Source organism: Taudactylus pleione, unplaced genomic scaffold (genome assembly GCF_031769625.1).
Source record: "Taudactylus pleione unplaced genomic scaffold, aTauple2 ptg000114l, whole genome shotgun sequence".
NCBI classification, from domain to species: Eukaryota; Metazoa; Chordata; class Amphibia; order Anura; family Myobatrachidae; genus Taudactylus; species Taudactylus pleione.
The window spans coordinates 23,600,651-23,625,497 of NW_028284516.1; the positions used below are offsets into that span (position 1 = coordinate 23,600,651).

A 24,847-nucleotide genomic window follows, 5' to 3' on the forward strand; every position below is an offset into this window, starting at 1 on the left:
CCTGATCCTGTCACCTTTGTCCTGTCCCTTTTCCCCCTGTACTGTCCCTTTCACCTCTGTCCTGTCCCTGTCACCTCTGTCCTGTCCCCACTGTCCTGTCCCCACTGTCCTGTCCCTTTTCCCACTGTCCTGTCCCTTTTCCCACTGTACTGTCCCTTTCACCTCTGTCCTGTGGGATGGAAAGTTCGGAGGTATCTAGAGAATAGCAAAGTATTTGAGGGTCACTCAAAGATGTACTCAAACCCGATGGTTTGCATACATCTCCGATGGTGGGATGCTTATGCATGTTTAGAACCCGTTCCCTGATATGCCAGTTTTGTACAGTAGCTGCGTTAGCATAAAGTTAGCCGCAACTGCAGCAAAAGACGCAAAGAAGTTTGCTATTGCCTCCAACTCAGAATCAGGCCCTATGAGGAGGGAGTATCCCGCCCCCTCAACAGACTCTCCTCCATTAGGACTGCTTCAGTGTGGTGATATCTGGGAGCTACTATGCTTTCTCACCTGCATCCCGCTACTCATGCTGCCTATCTATGTGCTGCTAATGCCAGCAGATGTAAGGGGAGAAAGGTGCTATGAGGGGATGGAGGGGTCTGTGCTGTAAGGGGAGAGCGGTCTGTGCTGTGAGAGGAGGAGGGTCTGTGCTATGAGGAGAGAGGGGTCTGTGCTGTGAGGGGGTGTCTGTGCTGAGGGGTCTGTGCAGTGAGGGGAGGGGGGGTCTATGCTGTGGGTAGAGGGGTCTGTGCTGTGAGGGGAGAGGGGTCTGTGCTGTGAGGGGAGAGGGGTCTGTGCTGAGGGGTCTATGCTGTGAGGGGAGGGTGATCTGTGCTGTGAGGGGAGAGGGGTCTGTGCTGTGAGGGGAGAGGGGTCTGTGTTTAGGGGTCTATGCTATAAGAGAATGGGGTCTGTACTGTGAGGGGAGGGGTTCTGTGCTGTGAGGGGGAGAGGGGTGCTGTGCAACAGGCATTGAAGGGGGCAGTATGTGGTGCTGTGAGTGGACAGTGAAGGGGCAGTATGTGGTGCTGTAAGGTGGGCAGTAACTGGGTCAGTGTGTGTGCTGTGAGGGGCTTGTGTGCTATGGGAGGGCATGAGTGAGCTGGGATGGAGGTCAGTGTGCTGAGTGCTGTGAGAGGACAGTGAGTCAGTGTGATATGGAATGCACTGGCAGTGAGAGCTATAGAAGGGGCAATCACAGGTCCAAAATTGAGAAAGCTTAGCTAAATAAGCAAAAATCAAGTATTATACTTTCATAGCCAACGTTTCAAAGCCGTGGTGGACCTTTTCTTCAGGGTGCTGTACAGGGACATGAATCAGGAATGAAAATATACAGTAGTGCTATGGACTGTTTGAGGGAGGAGGGCCCAAAACCGGTATCTTTCCTAGGGACCTATGAGATCTAAATCTGGCTATGGTGTGGGCCCCCCTGGACCCAATGCACTGCACACCCTGCACCCCTTAAAGATACGTCAATGCAGTGAGCGGAATGTTTGTATCCAACAATACAGTAGTTCTCCTATCAAGAAAATACCAAAGTGTTTTAAGATTTCTTAGTATATCATGATAGAAATCTTAATATAATTTTTTTATCTTGCAGCACTTGCTGAGACACAAATCTTTAAATCAGCATTATATAGTGCATGACTAATAATGCAATAGAAAAAAAAAATATGGCTTTAAAAAGATGTTAAATTAAACTGTTAAAACCCGAATTCTATGCCTATTCTACATATACGTACATTATTTCATGAATACTTAGAAGCAGATTTGAAAAAAACATGGCAATTCAGGCACTAAACTGCGTTCCCTTCTTTCTTGATACTGAACATCTTATAGATTCCATGTGACATTCAGAAGTATATCACCGTCACTGGGCTGCTGTGACTGCTATCTGCTATTTTTAGAATGTTGCTTATGGTTACATAAGGACTCGATAGACGTGGTGTAATCAATATGTATGTGAAGGATGCAGAGGAATACATAATCTTCGGAAAATAAACCACGTTTATAGGTGAGGGTGAGTAGCTGCGTGAAGCATGCAGTGCCAAATTACAACCACACACATCCCCGCTCCGAGAAAATCACCGCACCCTACAGGAGCCATCATTTTCTTACATCCCTCTTTATATCACAAACAGACATAATCCTTTGTCGAATGTCAAACTGCGTTAGTCTGGAATTTTATATTCAGCACTGCATCATTCGCTGGTTTCAGATGACCTTGCACTAAAGTAATTTTACCAGTGCGGGTTCTATAGATTTGCCTCCTATTGTCACATCCCAGAGGCATGCTTGTATCACTAACAGAAAGTAGTTAAACCTTTGGCAGCCAGAAGGGCTGAATCCAGAGAAAAGGTTAAGAAGCACTTGTTTTACTTGGTTAAAAATAGCTGCTGTTACCTCGACTAACATTTAATATTACAATAGAGCCTGAAGCGTTTCCATTCTATTATTACACCCAGCTGCCTGGGTCAATTTGGTAAAATGAACGTTGATATTTTTCTGATCTAGATTATTAAACCCATATTTTACTGTAAGGAATATGCAGTGTTTTCATTTTCTAAGCTGAAAGCTACCCAGAGACAAATGCAAGTGCAGAACAAAATAAGACATGAGGAAAGACACCATTAATTATTAATTGGACCTAATGATTTATAATCCGCAGCTCGCTCTAATATAGCTAGAACGGAGAAGATAAAGCTGTAGATTAAAAAGAGGACGTTCCAGGTATTATTTTACTCTAGCTCGGACTGCTTTTTGCTCAGTAATTTAAAATCAGAATAAGTCCCAGTAATATAGAATCTATCATCTTTTTTTGTTTGTTTGTGTAAATTGCCAACTACAGATGCATCCACTACACCTATCCTCAAATAGCACCAAATAGTCCCATTTGGTGAGCCACAGATTTTGTGACTAAAGGTGCCCACGCACTGAACGACTCGCAAACGATGCAATGTCGTTAACGATTTCCCTTCAACTCTCCGGCAGCACCCTGGCAGTCCTGGACAAACTATATCGTACATAAAATGTTAATTTTGACAAGCGATCTAACTATCGTGCGTCATTAATGATTCCCAGTGCATCGTTAAAGAGATTGCCAGATCTTACCTGCAGAGCAAGTCTCCCGCACCCCCCTCAAGCCTCCCGCACCCCCCTCCACCAGCTTGCACCCTGTTTTCTCAGCATTGTATAGTGGGAGAGGGGTGATCGTGCTACACACCCCCTGCACAGCCCACCTTTTTGGCCACCATGCCTCTTTTGTGCTGACCTGGCTGCCCCCTCCCTCCAATTGTGTTCTGGAAAATGTGACAGTTGGTGAACTCTCCCTGTGCACCTGCTGGGTGACCTGGGACATGTGACCTGCTGGGAAGTCTGGAAACTGTGACAGTTGTTTGCAGTCAAATATAGCAGCACGTCTTGCGGGGACCTCAATCACTGACTGTGTGTTATGTCATTATTCACTTCGCCTCACACTGTTTGCATCAACATGCCTAGTGGCCAGCCTCGAGGAAGCCAACATAGTGGAACCCTTACAGGATCCCCACAGCGCACAGTTAAAAGATCTTAAACAACATATAACAAGATCAACTGATACGCTGGATTGGACATGACATATTCACAATACTACTCTTTGGGTCCTATGTATGTGCAATGTGTGAACTGTGGGGCCCTACACTTCTTGGGTGAGCAGATTAACAACCATTTTCAGACTGCTGTCATAATAGAAAGGTTTTGTTGCCCAATGTGGTTGTTCCACAATATTCAGCAGAAATCTTTATGATAAATACCCCCAAATTACGGACTCATTATCACTGTAATATCCTCAGTAACTAATATCCATAATATCCTCCATAACTAAGAGGTCTATTTATCAAGCAGTGAAAACCCAATCATCTCCTACCTATTATTTTATAGACTGTACTTAATAAATGTTACTTCAAAGCTGGGCAACTTCTCCACTGGTCTGCTTCACTAAGCTTTTCACTGCTTGATAAATAAATCCCTCAGTCGGTTACCGCCAGGATTCCCTCATTATTATTATTTTTTTATTTTAGAAATTGTGAGATTGAAGTATGTAGATGTCTTTAAATGGGGGTTTGGGGATAATTTACATTACATTACTTTCCAAACCCCAAGTGAAGCTGAATCTAAATAAAAAATGTGAATATATTTGTAAAAGATAGGTAGGAATTTATATAAGAGGGACGATTTACAAGGAAATTAATTAGGGTTGAAAATAGCACCAGCTCTGCAAATATAGCCACAATTTAGGGGTCTATTTGTCAAGAACCTTATGAAAAAATCCTAATTTGGTCTATTTATGAAAAAAAAAGTACCCAGGTCAGCTGAGCGATGCCCCTCCAAAACCCTGGCCAGCAGTGGTAAGTGGTACCACTTGCCAGGCCCGTCAGTACTTTAGCAAAAGCCGGCTTCCCAGCTTCAACATGTACACTGAGACTGAAGTGCCAGATTACACAAAAAAAAAATAAAGTTTGATTTAAAGAAAAAATAAATAAAATAAAATAGAAACCAAATATAAAAGAAAAATGGAAAAAATTGCTTGATTTTAATAATAAAGGCGAAGTATCACAGGAAGCCCCGATGAAGGCGACCATCAGCGATAGTCACCACTAGGAGGAAGACTTTTATACTGTAAATAACCTTCTTCCCTTTGATAAATAGACCCCACGGTCTGGTACTGTAGATAGGCACTGGTACAGGGTGTTATTTCTGGCCACATATATATGAGTACAAATATCTATATCAATGTTGCGTTAATAAAACACACAGGGTGTATTCTTTGTTCAAATAAATAAATAAACAAAAAATATATATAGGTTATTTGCTAGCTGTGCTTTTGGGATATAACTAGAGATTAAGGGGACAATTTGCCGTATATACTCGAGTATAAGTCGACCCGAATATAAGCCGAGGTACCTACTTTTACCACGAAAAACTGGGAAAACTTATTGACTCGAGTATAAGCCTAGGGTGGGAAATGCAGCAGCTGGTCGTGCCCCCAGTTGTAATTCTCCCTGGTTGTGCCCCCTGTAGTAATCCCCCCTGGTAGTGCCCCCAGTGGTAATCCCCCCTTTTAGTGCCCCCAGTAGTAATCCTCCCCTGGTAGTGCCCCCAGTGGTAATCCCCCCCTGGTAGTTCCCCCAGTGGTACACCCCCCTTTTAGTGCCCCAGCAGTAATCCCCTCCTGGTAGTACACCCAGTGGTAATCCCCCCTTTTAGTGCCCCCTGTAGTAATCCCCTCCTGGTAGTACACCCAGTGGTAATACCCCCTTTTAGTGCCCCCTGTAGTAATCCTCCCCTGGTAGTGCCCCCTGTAGTAATCCCCCCCCCTGGTAGTGTCCCCAGTAGTCCCCCCCCCCCCCCCAGTAGAGAGAGACGTAATAAAATAAAAAAAAATCACTTACCTGAAACCCCCGCTCCTGGTCCCGCCGCTAACAGCTCCTCTGGCCGCTTTGCATGGGAGAGGCGTCATTACTCATGACGTCTCTCCCATCACCCACTGCGGGAGCCAGAAGATGGCTCCCGCAGTGGGAGTAGCAGCAGCCGATGAGAGTCTGACAGACTCTCATTGGCTGCTGATTACAACAAACACACAGCTGCCAGCTTCGGCGGCTGTGTGTTTGTGCTGTGTAGCGCTGACCGAACTCCAAGGGGGTGCTTTTTCAGCACAAAAAATGTGCTGAAAAACTCGGCTTATACTCGAGTATATACGGTAATAAAACAAAGCTCTTTGAACACTCGCCGTATTTCTAGTTTTTTAGGTGCTGGGGCAGCCCTTGCGGGAAAAGGCTATCTAAGCGAGCAGATTTGCGTATGCACTGATCAGTGTCAGCGACGTCAGCCCGATGCTGATCAGCGAAGCCGGCCGGGGGATCAGGGAGGAGTGACCCGACGGGTAGGGGACCAAAGACATGGAAAACATGCACTGTTGGTAGCTCTCGAGTACTAAGGTTGGCTACCCCTGCCTTAAATCATAGATCTTACACTTGTCCACATATATATGCTGGTTAAGTGCCACTTTGAGGCCACTAACTATGTTTTTTTTAATGTCCCTCTACAGATTGGGAAATGCTTTTCCATGTGGAAAGCACTACTAGAAGTCTTCCTGGTCCCCTTCTGGGGTGAGAAAATCCACTCCCAGCAGCAGGCATGGCCCTCAAGGATTCTTCTGGATCAAGGACTGATGTGAATGTGTCAAATATTTTTTTGTAAATTCCTCCTCCCCTCGACTTCTCCCTCATAAATTTTCTTTGGAATCAAAAAATTAATTAAATTTACTAATAAATCAACCTTTCCTGTCCTTGCCCTGCCTTCAACTACATATATACTCCAAGTCCCTCAGGCCTCTCTTGAATAATAAAAACATTTGTTCCCTGATGTGCCATGTTGGAAGTTGAACTGCCACATGTTTGTGCCGCCCACTGCCTCCATTTAGCTTAGTCACCCAGCTAGCTTGGTGAAAATTTTGGGCCTAAACTGGATGAAAACAATATTGTGAGCTGTGAGGTGGTCAAAATTGACTTGAAACAAATGGAAATAAATGTTATTGAGGTTAATAATACTGGAGGAACAAAAATAGGCCAAAAATAGGCCAATTTTATGTGATTTTAGCTGTTTTTATGATTTTTTAAGAAAAAATCCAGATCCAAAACCAAAAGCGAAAAACAAAACACGGAGTGAGATTTTGGCAAAACCAATCCAGATCCAAAACCAGGGGAGATCCAGATCCAAAACACGGGGTCGGCACACTTCCCTCATCTGTATAAATACCGTTATTATATTTAATGGGGACTGCAGGAATGTGAGAACACAAGAGTATGGCTTTCCACAGCTAAAGTGCAGGAGAAAAGCTATATTTTTGTTTATTAAATACCCCTTAAACACAACTTTTCAGTTCAGTATGAGAGAGAATATTGTCTTAAATCAGAAACTGATATGAGGGAACCAGTGAATGATATTGCTGGTTCCAAGAAGTAATTATAACACAATAAAAGTGTTCATACACATTACTGCAGAACACGTTCTATGATTAAATCCTTGCGGATGTTTGTATATGATCTGTGACTTGTGTCATGTTCACAGCATTAAACGATAATTCACTGTTAGAGCAGCAGGGCTGGAACTTTTCCAGAAACAGTAAAGATCAAGGATTGTTGGAAGATATTGTTTCAGGATATTTCAAGATCTTTAAAATAACTGAATCGATAGTTACATGATGCCAGATGTCATAGTTGATCTTCATATAAATCATGCTGTTAAAAGAAATAGAGCTGTTATTGTCAGCATGACCTTTAAGAGACATAGCACTTGTAATCCCACATACAAGGAAGAAATAACCAAAATTTTTGTGCCCTGTTTCAATTTCATCATCACATAGCCAGCAATTTTGGCTACCATATTGGCTCGGTCCCTTTCAATGAAAATAATACTGAAGCAATCACCTTCATCTAAGGGTTATGCTTGAATATAGCACAGTCTCTCCACAACACCCGGTGACATTTACCTGTTTTTACAGTTGCCAATACTTCCCCCTTCCCTCTGGAAGGTCCAAAGCGCTGAGGGCATAGTGGTGCTTTTAAAGTTTACGCTACCACCCACTTTACTAGAGTAGTGGGCTGGATGGTGGGGGGCAGACTGCCTTTTCGGGGAGTTCAGGAGAAATCTTGGAAATTGGGGATTTCCCCAGATATCCTGCAAGGGTATATAAATATGTTTTTACCTATGCAGGAAATAATATGGTTCGATGGAATTGCGAACAATTGATGATACTTACTACACATTTACTTCTATATACTCTATACATTTGTCCAGAATAATGACTGTATAATGCTTGTCTCACCAATTAATACGTTATAATATGATATAAGATGAACATGTAGAGCACAGTGAAAAATGCTTTTTTAGAAAACCTGTGAGACCAGATGGTGCACGTCTACTATATTTTTTAGATTTGTGGAGAAGAAAATCTGAAGAGACAGACTGCTCAAAAGTGTAAATATCATCTAAAATAGGGGTAGGCAATAAGCCCCCCTCCCCTAGCTGTTGTAGAACTACATATCCCAGCATGCCCTGCTACAGTTTTGCTATTTGGTAATGCTAAAACTGTTGCAAGCCATGCTGGGATGTGTAGTTCAACAACAGCTAGAGGGCTGCTTATTACCCACCCCTGATCTAAAAAGTCTATACTCCTACCACATTAGAAGTACTCATTTAGGGGTCTGTTTACCATTGGGGGCAATGAATTGACTAAAACTAGCATTATGGGCTCCATTTAACAATGGTACAAATATTTTGTTTAGTATCACAGTCATACTAAGGTATATGCCGCCGCTATTTACCGTAACTTACCTATACGTCGGGGTCTAGCACTGTATGCCTCCCACGTGCCATCTCCTGCTGTGTTGCCAGCAGCCTAATTACCCTTGTTGGCAACAGGTTACTACTGACTGATGCGCATTGTACTTCAACCTGAGGATTTAGCAAAAGTACTGAAGGGGCTATGACTCATTCTTAACAAGAGCCCTATATATGTATCTCTGCATATCGCAAAGAAGCATAATTAAGTTGTGCTGCAATTTACCATCCCTGGTCTACTTCCCTATCTCTGATTTTCCACTGTTGCAAACAAGTTTCCCCCTCTGATCCTCTGCAGAGGGTCTCATACCTGCTGCAGGGGCTCTCTACTTCCTTCCGCAGACATGGGGGCAACTCCCTCTTCTCTCCAGCCTTGCTGCATCTAATACCGTTCCACTCTTTCTCTGTAATATGGGGCACTACAGAGGGGTCCAAATAACTTATAGGGGGCTTGCTTTTCTAAATTTGGGGGAGATGTATCACACCTTTTAAATTTGACAAGTGAATGAGCTTCTTGCTATCATTTTACAGAATGTACTAGGTAAATGATAGCTAGAATCGCACTGGCACGTATCCACTTTTTCTCTTTAGAATGTTTGATACATCTCTCCTTTTACATTAATTCTGGCTTTTAGCACCCCTCCCAAGTGTCAGGTCTACCCTGGACCACCTCCTCTAGTACAGGGTCCCAGACTAAGATGGCTGCCATCTCTACACGGGGCAACCAGATTCATTACAGATTCTGGTTCCTTGGGTTATCAGCCAATTGCAGCATCTGGCGCGTTCACGCTATTGGCTCCACCCACTCCCAATGATGCGATTAGCCCAAACCACTGGCTCTCTCTCTGCTGTCCCACACCTCTCTCCTAACTCTAGCTCACGCAGTGACTCCCGTACCGGAGTCCTGTCCTATGTCACCAGTAGGAATGGTCAAGCACTACATTGGTGAGCCTATACCATATTTTACAAGGAATGCTCTCACTCCATTCAACTCCTTCATGGATGATCCAAACTCCTCAACTGCAAATGCAGCTCTCTATCAAGGTGGACGCCATTGCAAACGAGGTACGTTGGCCGTTGTACACTAAAAAGTAACCCTATAATTCTTATTTTTTTGAATAACGTACCAATAAATTATAATACACATATATTATTAAAGGTTTCAAGATTTGGCATCATTCCCAGAATGTTGCTACATAATTTATTGTTGTGATTTTCATTGACCAATGTAACCGAACTACATCAAGATGTGACAGGGAAACTGACACAGGCTGTACAGAGTGAGCGCTACAGATAACCTGCACTACTCTTTACCCAAGCATCTACTATCAGTACCATGGTGTATGACAGCGCAGTATATCACATCTATTCATACAAAAGATTCAGCCTTATTCTGCATTCTACCTCTGAACATCCAAAGGAAGTCATGTCATATAAGTGACTATTCTTCCGTCACAAGTGATTATGTCACCGCTCACCAAATCCCATGATTTGGACAGGCTTCCTGTGTGCTTATTTCTCACAAGATCATTGAAGCGTTATATTGTTTGGAGTCAGCAAACGTCCACTGCTCCACTGTCAGTATTGTTTGTATGAACATTTGCAAACCAAATACTGTGTATGCAAAACAGAACATCATTATGAGAAAAGAAAACACAGGAAAACCTAACCAACATGAGAGGGATTCTCCTCTATGTACCATTAGTGGCATGGTGTGTGTGTATGTGTGTGTCTTCCTATACATGTCATCACCTTGTTAATCTTCCCCTCATCCTCAAATCCTCTCACTTGTCCTTGATCTCTCCTCTCTCGCATATATACCCTCCTTAGCTTCTCACAACCTATTGTCACCTACACTCTGAGGCTCCTTAGTTGCTGTGATCTCTACGAATCCTTACATCTTATATTGTCCAACAAATAGTTGATAATTTTTAGCAAGTTACATTTTAAAATAATTGTATTTCAAGAGTGCCCCCAAAAAGAGGGTTCACTTCTGGTGTCTCTCTGCGTCTGTGCAGAGAAACGACTTCTGTTAATCTCATACTGTCTTTTAGCATTTTCATGTCCCTGCCATTAGCACACATATGCTTATTCGCCCCACGCTCAGCCACCTGTGCACTAACTCTGCTCACCAACATTTCCCTTCTACTCAGATCTTATACCACTTATCCTCACCATTATGTCTGTAGAGCAATGTTGGCTATGTGTTGCCCGGGGTTGGATACAGGATCCCGGCGCTCGGGATGCCAGTCCTCAAAATACCGACAACGACATTCCGACATTCAGAATCCGGACCCTACTAGGTAGTGTTCTAACCCTAGCCCCTAACCCTCCGCCACCAGCAGCCTAAGCCTAACCCTCCCCCCGCAGCCTAAACCTACCCCTCGCCCTAGTTCCTTACCCTAACCTCTAATCTTAACTCTCCCCTTAACTCTAATACTCACCATCAGGATGCCAAGACCGTAACTACATCCTGTTGACCGTATAACATTATGCAATATTCATCATACAGATACATGGGGAGCTTTTATTCTCTGCTGTTGTCTGATTTATATGTAAATATGACACAATGAAAACTAATTGGAGTTGTCAGATATTACTCATAGGGTGGAATGAAAATGTACACAATGTAAGCTTGCACTTCATACGGTATAATCTCAAACACTTCTCCTGTGTACGAAGTCATTACTTTGGAAAATCATCAGCCACTTAGTAGTACTGATAAATTAGTCCTGTTGTCAGTCTGATGGTGTCTTTAGTGCTCACAGGTGATAACACCACATGCGATATAGATAGCGTTTTCCTACAAACTCCACTAAGCGCACAGACAATAGACAGTGTAATAGAAAACAGAAAGCTCCGAGCCACAAAGACAGGCTCACCCTTCACACGTGTGATCATCTTCACAGATACCATGGCTACTCAAATTAAAATAGGTTAGTTGCTATTTGTTTCTGTATTTCCAGTAACACTATGATGATGTTCGTAATTATGGTTTTTGTCCAGTATATATTTTGCAGATTCCATATGAAAATCTCAGTATGAGGCTGATTCTGAGTTGGAGAAAAGCAAAAAAGCAAAAGCACCTGGAACAAACCATGCTGCAATTTAAGGGGTGCAAATACATTTATTATTTTTGCCTGCAGGATAAATATTGGCTGCTTTTGCATGTAGCCCACAAAAGCTGGACAGCTTTATTTTTACACAGCAATATAGATTTCAGCTTCAACACGCCCCTCTAATCTCTAAATACAGTATCTCTGCACATATGTATCTGCCCCACCTGCATTACAACATGGTTTGTCCAGGTGTGAAGTTACTTGCCTGTTTTCGCTTTGCGCCCAACTCTGAAGCTGCCCCAATATGTTATTTTCCTGCACGCAGTATAAATCTTACTTGCCAACATTCCCGGAAGTTCTGTGAGAGTCCCAAATTTGATGGAGGGGGGGCTCTCCCATCCTCCCGACAGAGTTGGCCAGTCTCCCAAAGTCACCATTTACTTGGATAACACCAGGGGCGACTCAAGGCATGGACTGACAGGGCTGTTGCCCGGAGCGCCGTAGCCTGGAAGGGTGAAGTTCTACGCCCCAGCTGAACCTTTGAGTAATGCCCTGTTAGACTGGGCTTTGACCCACCGCTGTCATCAGACATTGTTCGATCGGACAGGTCCCGGCCCCATCCCAGCTGCAGTGTTGTTGTTCCCAATGAGGTCCGCCCTGAGATTGCCAGCTTCTGTTTGGGCAGGGAGAGCAGCACCTGGTGCAGCTGCTGTTCCTGCACAGTAGTCAGTCACATACAGTGTGGAGAGTCGGGTGACAGAGACTAGTTGCAGCAGAGCCTGTGCCCATTGCCGGTAAGTACACTGTGACTTATTACTGCCATGTGCTCTAATAAGTGCCACTGTCTGTGCAGGCGCACAGCTGCTGCCGATTAATGCCCCAGGGTGCATGGAAACTCGGCCAACTTCATTCATTCACTCTCATCTGCTCTTTTCCTTACTAGTTACATGGCAAAACCTGTCACATAATTTATGGAATTGCTGAATATAATAAACACATTTTTATGAGATCAAGGGGCCTATTTATCATAACTTAAATGGCCCATTACACATAGTTTCCAAATTTTATGTAACGGGCCAGTCATTATTAGGGGTCCGTTAGGGCTGCTTAATATTCAGATGGTGCCAGTTCTCGGAGCCGCGCTCCTTCCTATGGGAAGGAGTTCGGGGGTTGCAATGAGGGATCCGAATGGTTCCCTCCGCTGCCTCCTCACTGCCTCCCCAGCAGCTTTGCACACGCATGACCTCAGAAGCTGGCAACGGGGGAGGTAAGTAATGCTGATACAGAAGTAGCCGTGCTACTAATAACGGGGACAGCTGCTATTCGGAATAGCTGTCCCCACACAGGAACATTGCTGAATTGCTCTGGTGATAAGTATCCCTCGCGGCAAGTAGGATGACTAGGCTCCTAAACCTTTTCACATTAAAGCAATCATCCATTCTATCAAAGGAAATGAATGACAAATAAGAAAACATAACATGCCTAAACAGATCTATGCTAATTTTTTTTTACATATATATTCATTTTGTAGAACAGGGGTGTTATTAGATGGCAACAAAAGACACACATAGTTATTATGCTCAGATGCTTTCAGTTAAGTACAGTTTTTGCCAGTGCTGTTTGAGTAGCGAGGGAGGTCTTGATTGGCAGAGAATAAGTTTTCAGACCTTAATGATCCCCACAGCATGTAACCTAAGGTAATATAATATTTACCATTCTTCCCCTTTGCATATGATTAAGAAATAATTTACTACTTATGGTGCATACACACGGTCAGACTTGCTAGATCAACGATGAATGATGAATGATTTGACCAACGATTTCATGAACGATGAACGATTTCTGACAGTATTAAAATGAATGAAATCATCCAAATCTGTCTGCAAACACAGGAGCTCTTTCAGACCCGCTCGCAAGATGCGATCGCTCGCTGGCAAAAAGGGGCCGGATATTTAAATTAAGCACTCGCACTGCATCGCGTAAGGATGCCCACTAAGTTTTAGCGAGCTACGGCAAAGTGCGCTCGCAAATATCTTAAGATGCTCCCTTGCCACTCGCAACACATATCATCTCCGGGAAATGAAGGATTAACCGGGACCATCGTGAGCCATCGTAGCTGCTCGCAGCGCTTGGGGTTGCCTTAGCCTTCCGCAAGCACAGAGATCAGCGCTGGCTGAAATACATGCAGGTGACGTGTACAATGACGCTACTTTGCTAATTATACACGCCCTTTAAACAGCGTTTTGGCGGGCAGACACGCCTGTGTTCGCACATCCACTCCCCCGTTCACAAGCACCTTCCCTTGTTAACACCCACAAACGGCACTATCTGTCACTCAAAGCAGCGACCTTATGAGCTACTAAAATCAGATCGCAACGAATGGCTTGCGCACGCGCACTGCGAATTATACGCATGCGCAGATGGGCGAAAATCGCTCAGAGCGAGCGATCGTACCTTAGCGAGCGGGTCTGAATCAGGTCCACAGTCAATGTCAGAGATAGTTATCTGACATGCGGGAACGAGCATCATTGGTTGATGTATGCCCTATATGTCAAAGATATGTACGATTGAACGTTTTTACAATCGTTATCGTTCATATCTGATAAGAAATCTGTGTATGCACCATAAAAGAGATTTCTCTATGTACACTGAAAAACTCGGGAGAGATTGCAAACACGATTAAATACACCATCGGCCAAGCTTGAAAGTACTTTCACTGTAAAGTATACAACTCTGGAATTTACCAAGAATTGTGATTACAATTACAGGTGTAATTGTAGCAAACTCAGACCTAAATAGAAGTTTTAAATAGACCACCTCCTGAGGTGCGTGTTTTGCCCCAAAATACACAGATCAGTGTGATCTGTGTATTTTTCTGCATCTACAGATAGTTTGAAGTGTTCATTTAAATAAAAATTTACGTAGGGTCCCCCCTCAAAAAGCATAACAAGCCCCGGGCGCCTCAGCCTGTCCTGGTTTCTAAAAATACAGGGGAGAAAACGAGTAGGTTTCCCTCGTATTTTAGGAACCAGCACTGGGCTGCTGAGCCTGTCCTGGTTTTAATAGAGGGGGGGGGGGGGGGATTGCGTAGGAGTTCCCCTATTTTTAAAACCAGTACTGGGCTCAAATCTGGCCATGGTATAATGCCACAGCCAGGGGACCCTTTCACCGGGTCACCCCAGCCAAAGCATTATCACCCCAAGCCAGTCAGCCCAAGCCGGGGATCTCAGGGGAGGTGGGAATCCTCCCAATACAGGGGTCCCCACTCTTCCGAGCATCCCATTCTTAAGCTGAAGCCCAGGGCTCTTCCCCGCACCCCTGGAGCGGTGGGTGCAGGGGTAATGGTGTTGAAATAATAATGTAAACTATTGTTTTTCTACAGTTGAACTACAGGTGCCAGCGTGCCTGCCCTTTGGCATTTGTGGAACTACTGAGGCGCCCAGGGCTGGTTATGCTTTTTTTGAGGGGACCCTACGTAATTTATTTTTTAAAATTAACCTTTTTTTACAGTTAAAACACACAAGCAGCCTTCACATGTCTCACTGTTATGTGCAGACTGCTTGTTGGGGAGTGTTTGACTGCGTTCAGTGTCAGACACTGCAAACTCGGGTCAGAAATCTTGATCAGATACAACATCGGAAAACACACTCTCAGCAAAACACGATTTTTGGTAAATGTGAGTGTTTCAAAAGCCTAAAATCACCCGAGTTTCAGGGAGTCAAATCGAGTTTAAAAATGGCAAAACTCAACAAAACACGATTCTTAGTAAATTTACCCCTAAGAGACATTTGTGTGTGAGGCTATAGGGGCAGCGCGTGTGTGTATGAGGCTATAGGAGCAGCGCGTTTCTGTGTGAGGCTATGGGGGCAGCGTGTGTGTGTATGAGGCTATAGGGGCAGCGCGTGTGTGTGTGAGGCATAGGGGCAGCGTGTGTGAGGCTATGGGGGCAGCGTGTGTGAGGCTATGGGGGCAGCGCGTGTGTGTGTGAAGCTATAGGGGCAGCGTGTGTGTGTGTGAAGCTATAGGGGCAGCGTGTGTGAGGCTATGGGGGCAGCGTGTGTGTGTGTGTGAGGCTATGGGGGCAGCATGTGTGTGAGGCTTTGGGGACAGCGGGTATGTGAGGCTATGAGGGCAATATGTATGAGGCTATGGGGGCAGTGTGTATGAGGCTATGGGGGGCAGTGTATGAGGCTATGGGGGGCAGTGTGTGTGTGAGACTATGGGGGGCAGTTTGTGTGTGAGGCTATGGGGGCAGCGTGTGTGTGTATGAGGCTATAGGGGCAGCATGTATGTGTGTGAGGCTATGGGGGCAGCGTGTGTGTGAGGCTTTGGAGCAGCATGTGTGTGAGGCTATGGGGACAGCAAGTATGTGAGGCTATGGGAGCAGTGTGTATGAGGCTATGGGGGGCAGTGTGTATGAGGCTATGGGGGGCAGTGTGTGTGTGAGGATATGGGGGCAGTGTATATGAGGCTATGGGGACAGTGTGTGTGTGAGGGAGGCTATGGGGCAGGGAGTGTGCGAGACTATGGGGGCAGCTTGTGTGTGAGGCTATGGGGGCAGTGTGTGTGTGAGGTTATGGGGGCAGTGTGTGTGTGTGAGGGAGGCTATAGGGCAGGGTGTGTGTGAGGCTATGGAGGCAGTGTGTGTGAGGCTATGTGAGCAGTGTGTGTGTGAGACTATGGGGGCAGCATGTGTGTTAGGCTATGGGGACAGTGTGTGTGAGGCTATGGGGGCAGTGTATGTGTTTGAGGCTATGGGGCAGGGTATGCGAGACTATGGAGGCAGTGTGTGTGTGAGGCTATGGAGGTAGCGTGTGTGTGAGGCTATGGGGGCAGTGTGTGTGTGTGTGAGAGGCTATTGGGGCACAGTGTGTGAGACTATGGAGGCAGTGTGTGTGAGGCTATGGGGCAGTGTGTGTGTGAGGCTATGGGGCAGTGTGTGTGTGTGTGAGGCTATGGGGCAGTGTGTGTGTGTGTGAGACTATGGGGGCAGAGTGTGTGAGGCTATGAAGGCAACATGTGCGTGTGTGTGTATGGGGGCAACGGATTTGTGAATCGGGGGGCTCCAAAGGAAATTCTCTCCCTGGGTTCCACTTGGTCCAAATATTTTAAAGTTCATAAGATCAGCCAATCTACAGTATGAAGCCCATGTCAACACTGAATCTGATGTCTATCAGAGTAGTGATTAACCTGTAAGCCCTACTTTGTGCCACACACAAAAGCAATCCAAAGAATAGCTTGAAAAACAATAATATAATTCAGGATAGACTGAAGCGGTGGGTGCAGGGGAAATCATGAGCTTCAAAAGAGTCACATAGAGACTTTGAAAAGGCCACCAACAACATAAAAATCCATCCATCCATCCCAATTAGGTATTGTTGGCTCTATGTATAAGTTTTCTTTTAAATTTTAAATTATGAGAATTAAGAGTTTGTGCTTTAATTAAAGTAACAAGATTGCTAAACTATGTTGGCCTCCTATGGCCTGTGATTTCTCCTTAGGTATCCATCTGTGGCTCTGAATTCTGGGTAATGGAGGATTTCTCTTTGGATGACCACAGAAAGCTTTATTGAAAGGCTAATTTACACTACCTGAAGTACATGCATTATTAGTGGATTGCAAATTTAATACTAGTCTTAGTACAAGGTCATCCGCAGCCCAACATTTAATAGTGCTTCTTGATTGCAGTCTCTAGTCAGGCAACACACACCCTCCTCCAGCCCTTACTAAGGACCCGTTCCAACATCAGTTTGGCAGGAAAATACACCTTTATATAGTTAATTTGCATTTTTTTACACTCCATGAAAAGGATATCACATTCCTATTTGAACTGTAATTGGAAAATAACAGTGACTATAACATTGCAAGTAAATGCTTAGTGTCTCCAGAACACCCAGACTCTCTTACAGAGACTGACAATAATTTAAATATTTATTTACATAGCTCTGAGCGAAGTACATTTTTGAAAAGCTTGCACAAGAACGTTCCCATTAGGCAAGTAAAGTAGGTGCTGAAAATCAGATGCAGCATGAAATTCATCAAGAAAATAAGGTTTATTTGGCACTTAGCTGACAAACCCATCTGTAATCCTGCTACTTGATAAAATACAGGCTCAATACAGACTCCATTATTTACAACTTAGTCGACACGTACGTCAAACCCTTATACTCCTTTACTGACTAATGAGCTGCAGTGAGAGCAGGCAGTCACTTAATTGAGTCAAATTAGTAATATATCAACTGTACAGTATATATGTGGACTGAAATGAAATAAAATACCCTGTCATTTCAAAAGCTCTTACAGGGCTTGGTGGCATTTTTCTAAGCAGATGTACGGTATATATATATATATATATATATATATATATATATATATATATACTATATCACAATCGTTTTTTGTTTTGTTTTTTACAAAATTTGCCCTTTAGCATTGTCCGAAACTTATAAGGAAATGTGTTCTCTATAAAGGACAAATATTACTTTTGAAAAATATTTTTCTCGGACTAAGTGGATGTGGAGCATTATAATCAGCTGTAAAGTCTATCAGGTAAAGTAAATTAAGCATAGATTTTTTTTTCAATACAACAAGACAGACAGATTTTGAAGGGGGTAGAGATGAGGCTACTTATACACCTTTCAGACTTAAGATTCGGGAAATTCCCAGGCTTCAGCCGACCCTGGTAAAGAGCAGAGACGTGGACCCGGGACTACGTCTCAGTTTGTATCTTTTCACACATACCACTATCCCTGGTTGAAGAACGTTCACGAGCAAAAACACAGGATGTTTGAAAGGGGTATTAGTCAAAGTAAATGTGATCTCCCATACATGTTCTTTAAACAGATAGCAGCTTGAAAAAGTGAATCACAAATACATCAAACACAATTAAAAAAAAGTGACTCTATGGGGTATATTTACTAAAGTGCAGAGTTTCAGAAGTGGAGCTGTTGCCCATAGCAACCAATCAGCTTCTACTTAACATTTATCTAGCACCTTCTAGAAGATAATAGCTAAAATCTGATTGGTTGATATGGGCAACATTACTTCTAAAAACCCACACTTTAGGAAATATACCCCTAGTAGTGAAGGAAACATTTCTAAAAGTTTAGACCTCAATAAGTAAACTGTAATAAATTTTACCACTAGCTCTTTAAGCATGACCAACCATGTCTACTTCGTGGATAGACATAGAAAAAGTAATACCTAATTTTTATGATCGTACACGAGTAATACTAAACAGAGATCATTATGGAACTTACCTTAGCAGCTACTGATGAATTTGGCTTTTCCAGTAAGTCCCAAAGCTTTTTCCGTTTATCTGGGCAGCATGTATTATCAAATTCTTCCCCTTCTCTCTCTCTCAAAGTCTCTGCTTCTCTCCTCAGCTCCTCGTTCATCTGTTCTTTCTTCTGATGGTATCTGGCCTGGCAGCAGGACTCCAAATATATTTCATCGATTCCCCAATAGTCCAGCTCCTGGCCAAACGACAGTGCACACATTTCCTCCATCATGTGCAACTTCCCTGTCCTATAGAAATTTAAAATGGAAGTAAAAGCTCCTGGATGTCTGTCAAAAAAATACTCGTTCTCATTTAGGGTATAGTCATCGCAGACTTCCAGGAGAGTTTCATGTGTGTTGCAGTCTCTTAGTTTCCCTAATCTAGTCCTTGGTAGACGGTCTAAAGTCCTCCATAAGACCTCATGGTTGAGGCCTCCTACATTTATTTTCACTCTGCGTGAACATGCTTTGCTTCTAATTATCTCCACCGGCTCTGGGGGAAGAGAGAGAGTTGACCTTGATGACTTCCGGTTCAACCCAGGTGGAGCTTTTTCTGCCATTTTGTGTATAACACAGGACTTAGTCGAGCTTCTCGGAATTGGTAGTCATGGGGAATACAGAGGAGATTTGTCAAATTTCAGGCAGGTTCCTGATAAGACAGAGACCCTTTCTTCAAGCTGCAATATACAGAAATACATATTAATTTGACAGTTTCATATAATGTAAAAATACCACCAAAAAACCTGTACTTACTGGCATTTGCAATGTGTTTTATTGCATGTTAAAATGCACCTAATCTGTATTGCATTTACTGTAGGTACACTTTAAGTATGTCTTTTAGATACATGTAGATGTGTTTACAGCTGCAATTAATCCTTCATTTTTTAACCGTGTGTCTAGGACAAAACAGATAGCTCTAGCTTGATTGACTTGATTACCTCCCCTATATAAGGGTGATTAGAGCAGGTAATCTGTTTTAAAGGCTTCATCGAGTCTTTTACCCGTCAGAGGGTCTCTGTTAGACATATGTGGTAAGCCCATTACTTTGTTACAGCACATCCCATTGTATTTACAGTACAATGCACTACCAACTACCATTGAGCCAAATTTAGACAAATGTAACCACTACATTATTAACTGCTTACTCTACTTCAGCCACTATAAGTAACCACTACTTGACCAAGAGATGCAGATCTTCAACTAGGTTAGTTGCACTTGCACAGTATATTAGTCTTATAAATGATGACCACTTACTGTGCAGGGAATTCATTATCTGTATGTTTGCTCTGATTGGTTAAATCATTAAAAAGCCCCTCTGAAATGTTGGTAGCAGTTGGAGTGGGCAATAAGTGGTTCTCCAGCTGCTTTTGAACTACAGATCCCAACAAGCCTTGCAACAGTTTTAGCATGGCCAAATAGCAAAACGGTGACAGGGCATGCTGGGATGTGTATTTCTACAACAGCAAGGGGGCCACTTATTGCCCACCCCTAATGGACCCACACATGGCTTTTATTTAGCATTTAAAGAAACAAATGAAATGTATTAACAAATGCAGAATAATGGTGCATACACACGATCAGATTTCCCTTGTCGATTTGAATGATAACGATATCGATCATATCGTTATTGCTCCAATCGACCAGTTTCTGGCCCCTTCAAACGACCAAACGATGGTCTATGCATGGGCACGGATGGTCGATATCAACCATCGCCTGTGCATGCAGGCCAACCTGGTCGATATCGACCAGGTTGGCCTGGTTACTATATGGACTCGCGATCGTTAATCGTGGGTCGTTATAGTCTATATGGGGTTGGTGCATGCGCTGGATGTTCGATATCGAACATCCAGCGCATGCAGGACGATCAGACAACGATTGTTATCATTATCTGATCGACCAGAAGTCTGACCGTGTGTTTGCACCATAAGTTTCCTTCATGGAGTGTTTTGTAGATTTTGCATCAAAATATCATATAGGATTCTATTGTGACTTTTGGTATTAATGCCTAATAAACTATTGTAATTTTCTGTTTAGTACCATATTGTGATGCAAAAGAAATCTAAATAGCATGAGGTAAAGCATACTTGCCTACTCTCCCTGTTTGTCAGGGAGACTCCCCGAAATAGTAACAATCTCCCTGTCTCCCTGAAGAGTCTAGTAATCTCTGTGATTGCACCTTCCCGCATTATGAAGCTTATATATATATATATATATAAAGAGATATATATATTCAAATGGGATCATAAGTATAATTTCCCTGCAGTGATTATAAGGCACAATGATCCCTATGGCTACATGCGTTTTCTGAAAAGTATCAGTGTTTTTCATCAACAACTATACAAGATTTAAAATGACAAAAATAAATTAAGAATACTGAAATGTTGTTAAAGTTCCTGTATATACAGACAAATGAGTGTTGCATGCTGGTTAGCATAACACACACAGGACATGATTCAGGGGTGGACCCAATGTCGATGTTTGCGCAGTTGTGCGATTATTTGCTACTGCGCATGCGTGAAAAGTCCTGGCAACTCCTACAGTGCATGCATTCTGCTGGGTGTACATGGAGTCCGCTATTGTGTAGGGAGACGCTGGTATAGCACAGGCGAGGCAACACCATGCGGGGTTCCTGGGCAGTGACTGGGTGGTGGCCTGAACACGTCTCATGGACGTACTGTGGGAGTGTCATGAGCGTGTCAGTGCTCACAGCTACGTTTCCAAATGAAGAGCTGCAGTCACAGAGGCCATGCTTACCCGAAGTGGAGAAGGAGGCACTGCATCTGCCATGGGCTGGTGCAAATATCAATGGTAGTAGCAATGGTGCGCCAATGTTGGAGTTTCAGAAACACCGGCAGATTTGCGCTTTCCACAGGCAGTGAGAGTGGGCGCCTCAGGGCTTGCACTGTCTGGCGTACGCTAGTACAGAAGGGGAGGGCTGAAAATGTAGCATTTCCATATTACAACCGCTCAGGGGCGTATCTATAATGGGTGCAGGGTGTGTGGTGCGCACGTGCCCCCGGGTCCAGGGGGGACCTGCACCACACACCCTGCACCCATATTATCTAAAACGTACCTCTCCGAGGTCCCGCGTCGGGTCTCTCAGCGCTGCTCAAAACGCAAGAAATGGGCATTTTTCCGGCGTTTTGCACATGCGCTGTGAGGAAATTGCCGGGAAAATGTTGGCCACGCCTTTTCCCCGGTGATCTGCGCATGCGCAGTAGATTCTGGGCACACTAGTGCCCAGAGTCTACTGAATCTGCAGTGGCCGTCCAGCTGCGTCAGTTGGCTGCCGGCCGCTGGGGTGAGAGAAGGGGGCCCGTGACGGGAGATGCACACGGGCCCCCTCCTCTCTAAAGACGCCCCTGAAACCGCTGCATCTGCATCCACCTCTGAATTAGGGCCAATATATGCAGGGTTACATATATATATATATATATATATATAGAGAGAGAGAGAGAGAGAGAGAGAGAGAGAGAGAGAGAGAGAGAGAGAGAGAGAGAGAGTTGATGCTATCATCATGATAGGAGGTGCCCTAACTCCATCCTCGAGCGCCCATATTTTCATCTCCCTCTATCCAACACCTCCTCCTCCATTATTTTTAAAATAGGTTATTGTTAAAGCATCAAATAATAAAGGAAAAGAAGGAAAACTTAAACTGTGACTTAGGAAACCATTTATTTCCTGCCCCCTGAATAGCAAGATAGATGCTTAGATGCCTTTAAAAGTAAACACAGCCTACAAATGTATTGGTGGGTTGCATTAAAGTAATATAAATATTCCCATAAGATACCAAGAATTGTGTTTTATAGTCAGATCAAAATTAATGAAGACTAGAAAATATGGAGCTCAGTAGAGGTACAGCCATAAGTTATGTAGATGCATGTCAGCAAAATGTTCTGAGTAATAGGCACTCCAATTGTTTTTGGCATCATTTACTATCAATTACAACCCAAAACTACTTAGGCATTTGTCTGCTATTTGCATTGTTTATACAGTATTTAAAAAAAAAACAACATTTGTATATTGAAAAATTGGTAGAAAATCTTGTTTCAATATTCAGGAAATTCATATATAGACGGGAATTCAATTAGCCCCGAAAATTTTTCGAGAGTGAAAGCGGGACTTTTTCACATATTTTAAATTCTGGCGTTTAATTTAGAGACCATTTCCCCCCCCCCCCCGAAAAATGATCAGTTTTCGGGTGAATATGCATACAATCCGTAATAAGTCCAAGAACCTATGAGTTTTTGCTGCCGGGTTCCCGAAAACAGGCTAAGTAAAAAGGAATTTTTTCGGATCCTGCTGAGGTCCTGAAAAAAAATCCTCGATAAGTGCTGCCGGCGACCGCCCTTCGAGGCTAACTGGATAGCCTTGGGAGATTAGTTAGTGTGCGGTAATTTACTGCGGCACATTAAATTTTCCCCATAGGCTTCCAGTTCAACTTTCTTCAAAAATTAATAAATAAATGTAAAAAAAACAACTGGAAAAATAATTGAAAAACATCAGGAAAACCCACATAGAGCGCTGATATTAACGGCACACGCATTAAAAAGCAGATTTTTATGCTCAGCTGCACACATCCAACGAAGCGTCCTGCCAGGGCCGGCTCTACCATTAGGCAGCTGCCTAGCGGAGCCAGGATCTCGGGGGGGCGCCACAGAGTCTGCCCATCACAATATTATGACTGTGTCTGAGAGAGACATTCTTGTTGTATTAAATGCAGGTGGCAGCTGTGGAACTAAGATGATGTCTTCTCACTTTCACTGGTGGTGGGGATAAGCTCAGTAGGTTGCAGTTTTGCCTAGGGTGCGGAGAAACCTTGCACTGGCCCTGCGTCCTGACCCCCATACTAATTATTATATAGATACAGAATGCTAATGAAATTAACTGAAATTCTTGCCCACTACAGTCCAAAGAGACATTTTCAATAAATTAATGTAAATACAGATGGCTACAACCTCATAAAATATAGCATCCGCATCAATTAATTACGTTCTATAAGCTGAAGATGTAAATACGCAAACATCCAATCAGAAGCAGCTGGTTAGTGCTGTCATTGCCCATTTCGTCTCATTGAACCAGTCTGTCAGCACCCGCAGTGCTATTTTAACTGAAAGGTCTACGCTAGTGGCAATTACGTGAAAATGCCCCCCTACTGTACTTAGACTACATTTACGCTTGTTGGTCACTTCATTCCTTCACTCTGCCTCTCCAATAGTAAATGGTCCAAGCCGTATGCAAAGAACAGTTCAAAACCAAGCCAAAAAGAGTATTTTTTTATTATTTTTTTTTTACCAAAGTTGGTATTGAAGTAGGTTGTAGTCAGCTTACAAGTCATAATACAGACTCTAGAGTTTTGTGGCTTTCGTAGGTCACACTGTATCATCTGCAAATTTTCCTCTCATTGATGCCCAAGTCTCTATTGTTGATATAATTAGCAAGTAACAGTGGCCGTAGCATAATCGCCGTGGGAGGCCTCCAGCGGACTGTAAATCTGCGCAAATCAAAAGGCCGGCTTCTAGGGACTAAGGGGTCTATTTACTAAGCAGTGTTAGGAGACAGAGTGAAAAGTGATAAGGTGCCAGCCAATCAGCTCATAACTGCCATCTCACAGGCTGTGTTTGAAAAATGACAGTTGGGAGCGGATTGGCTGGCACCTTATCACTTTTCACTCTGTCTCCTAACACTGCTTAGTAAATAGACCCCTAAGGCTTCTAGGGCTGCAGCGTTCGATTAGCAGTAAGTGCTTCCAATGCGAAGCGACTTCCAGTGTAGATAATGGCAGTGGCGGATATTACTACGGGGCTACATTCTTGCAGTTCTAGGTAAACTCTGCCACTAAAGGTCTTGTTTTGATCATTTGAAAAAGGACATTTGGGAACATTCTAATTCAGCTCTGACCTGTTGATGCTTATTAGAGAGGTAGTTGTGTGAAGAACCTAAGGAGGCTGTGTATGTCACACAGGCCAGGGTCATTAATGTGCTGTGCTCAGTCCTGGAGGCAGTTTGCATTTAGCAGATTTATCTCATCTATGAATGATTTCAGCTGGGTAGTCACATTTTTTTCATAAAGTTTTACCGGAACTGCTTGGCTGCTTTCACAGTAATTAAGCGACGAGTAACCTTTCAACGGCTTTTTA

The 24,847-nt window shown here is 43.5% G+C and overlaps 1 protein-coding gene across 1 annotated transcript in view; it reads right to left on the bottom strand.

Moving 5' to 3' along the window:
* The window catches only part of KCNB2 (potassium voltage-gated channel subfamily B member 2), a 302,495-nt gene that overhangs the window by 260,178 nt on the left and 17,470 nt on the right, over positions 1-24,847 (bottom strand). Inside the window, exon 2 of the mRNA XM_088471445.1 lies at positions 18,689-19,384. Within this exon, the coding sequence (XP_088327571.1) occupies positions 18,689-19,267 (579 nt within the window). The 5' untranslated portion in view covers positions 19,268-19,384. The remainder of the gene's footprint in view (positions 1-18,688; positions 19,385-24,847) is intronic.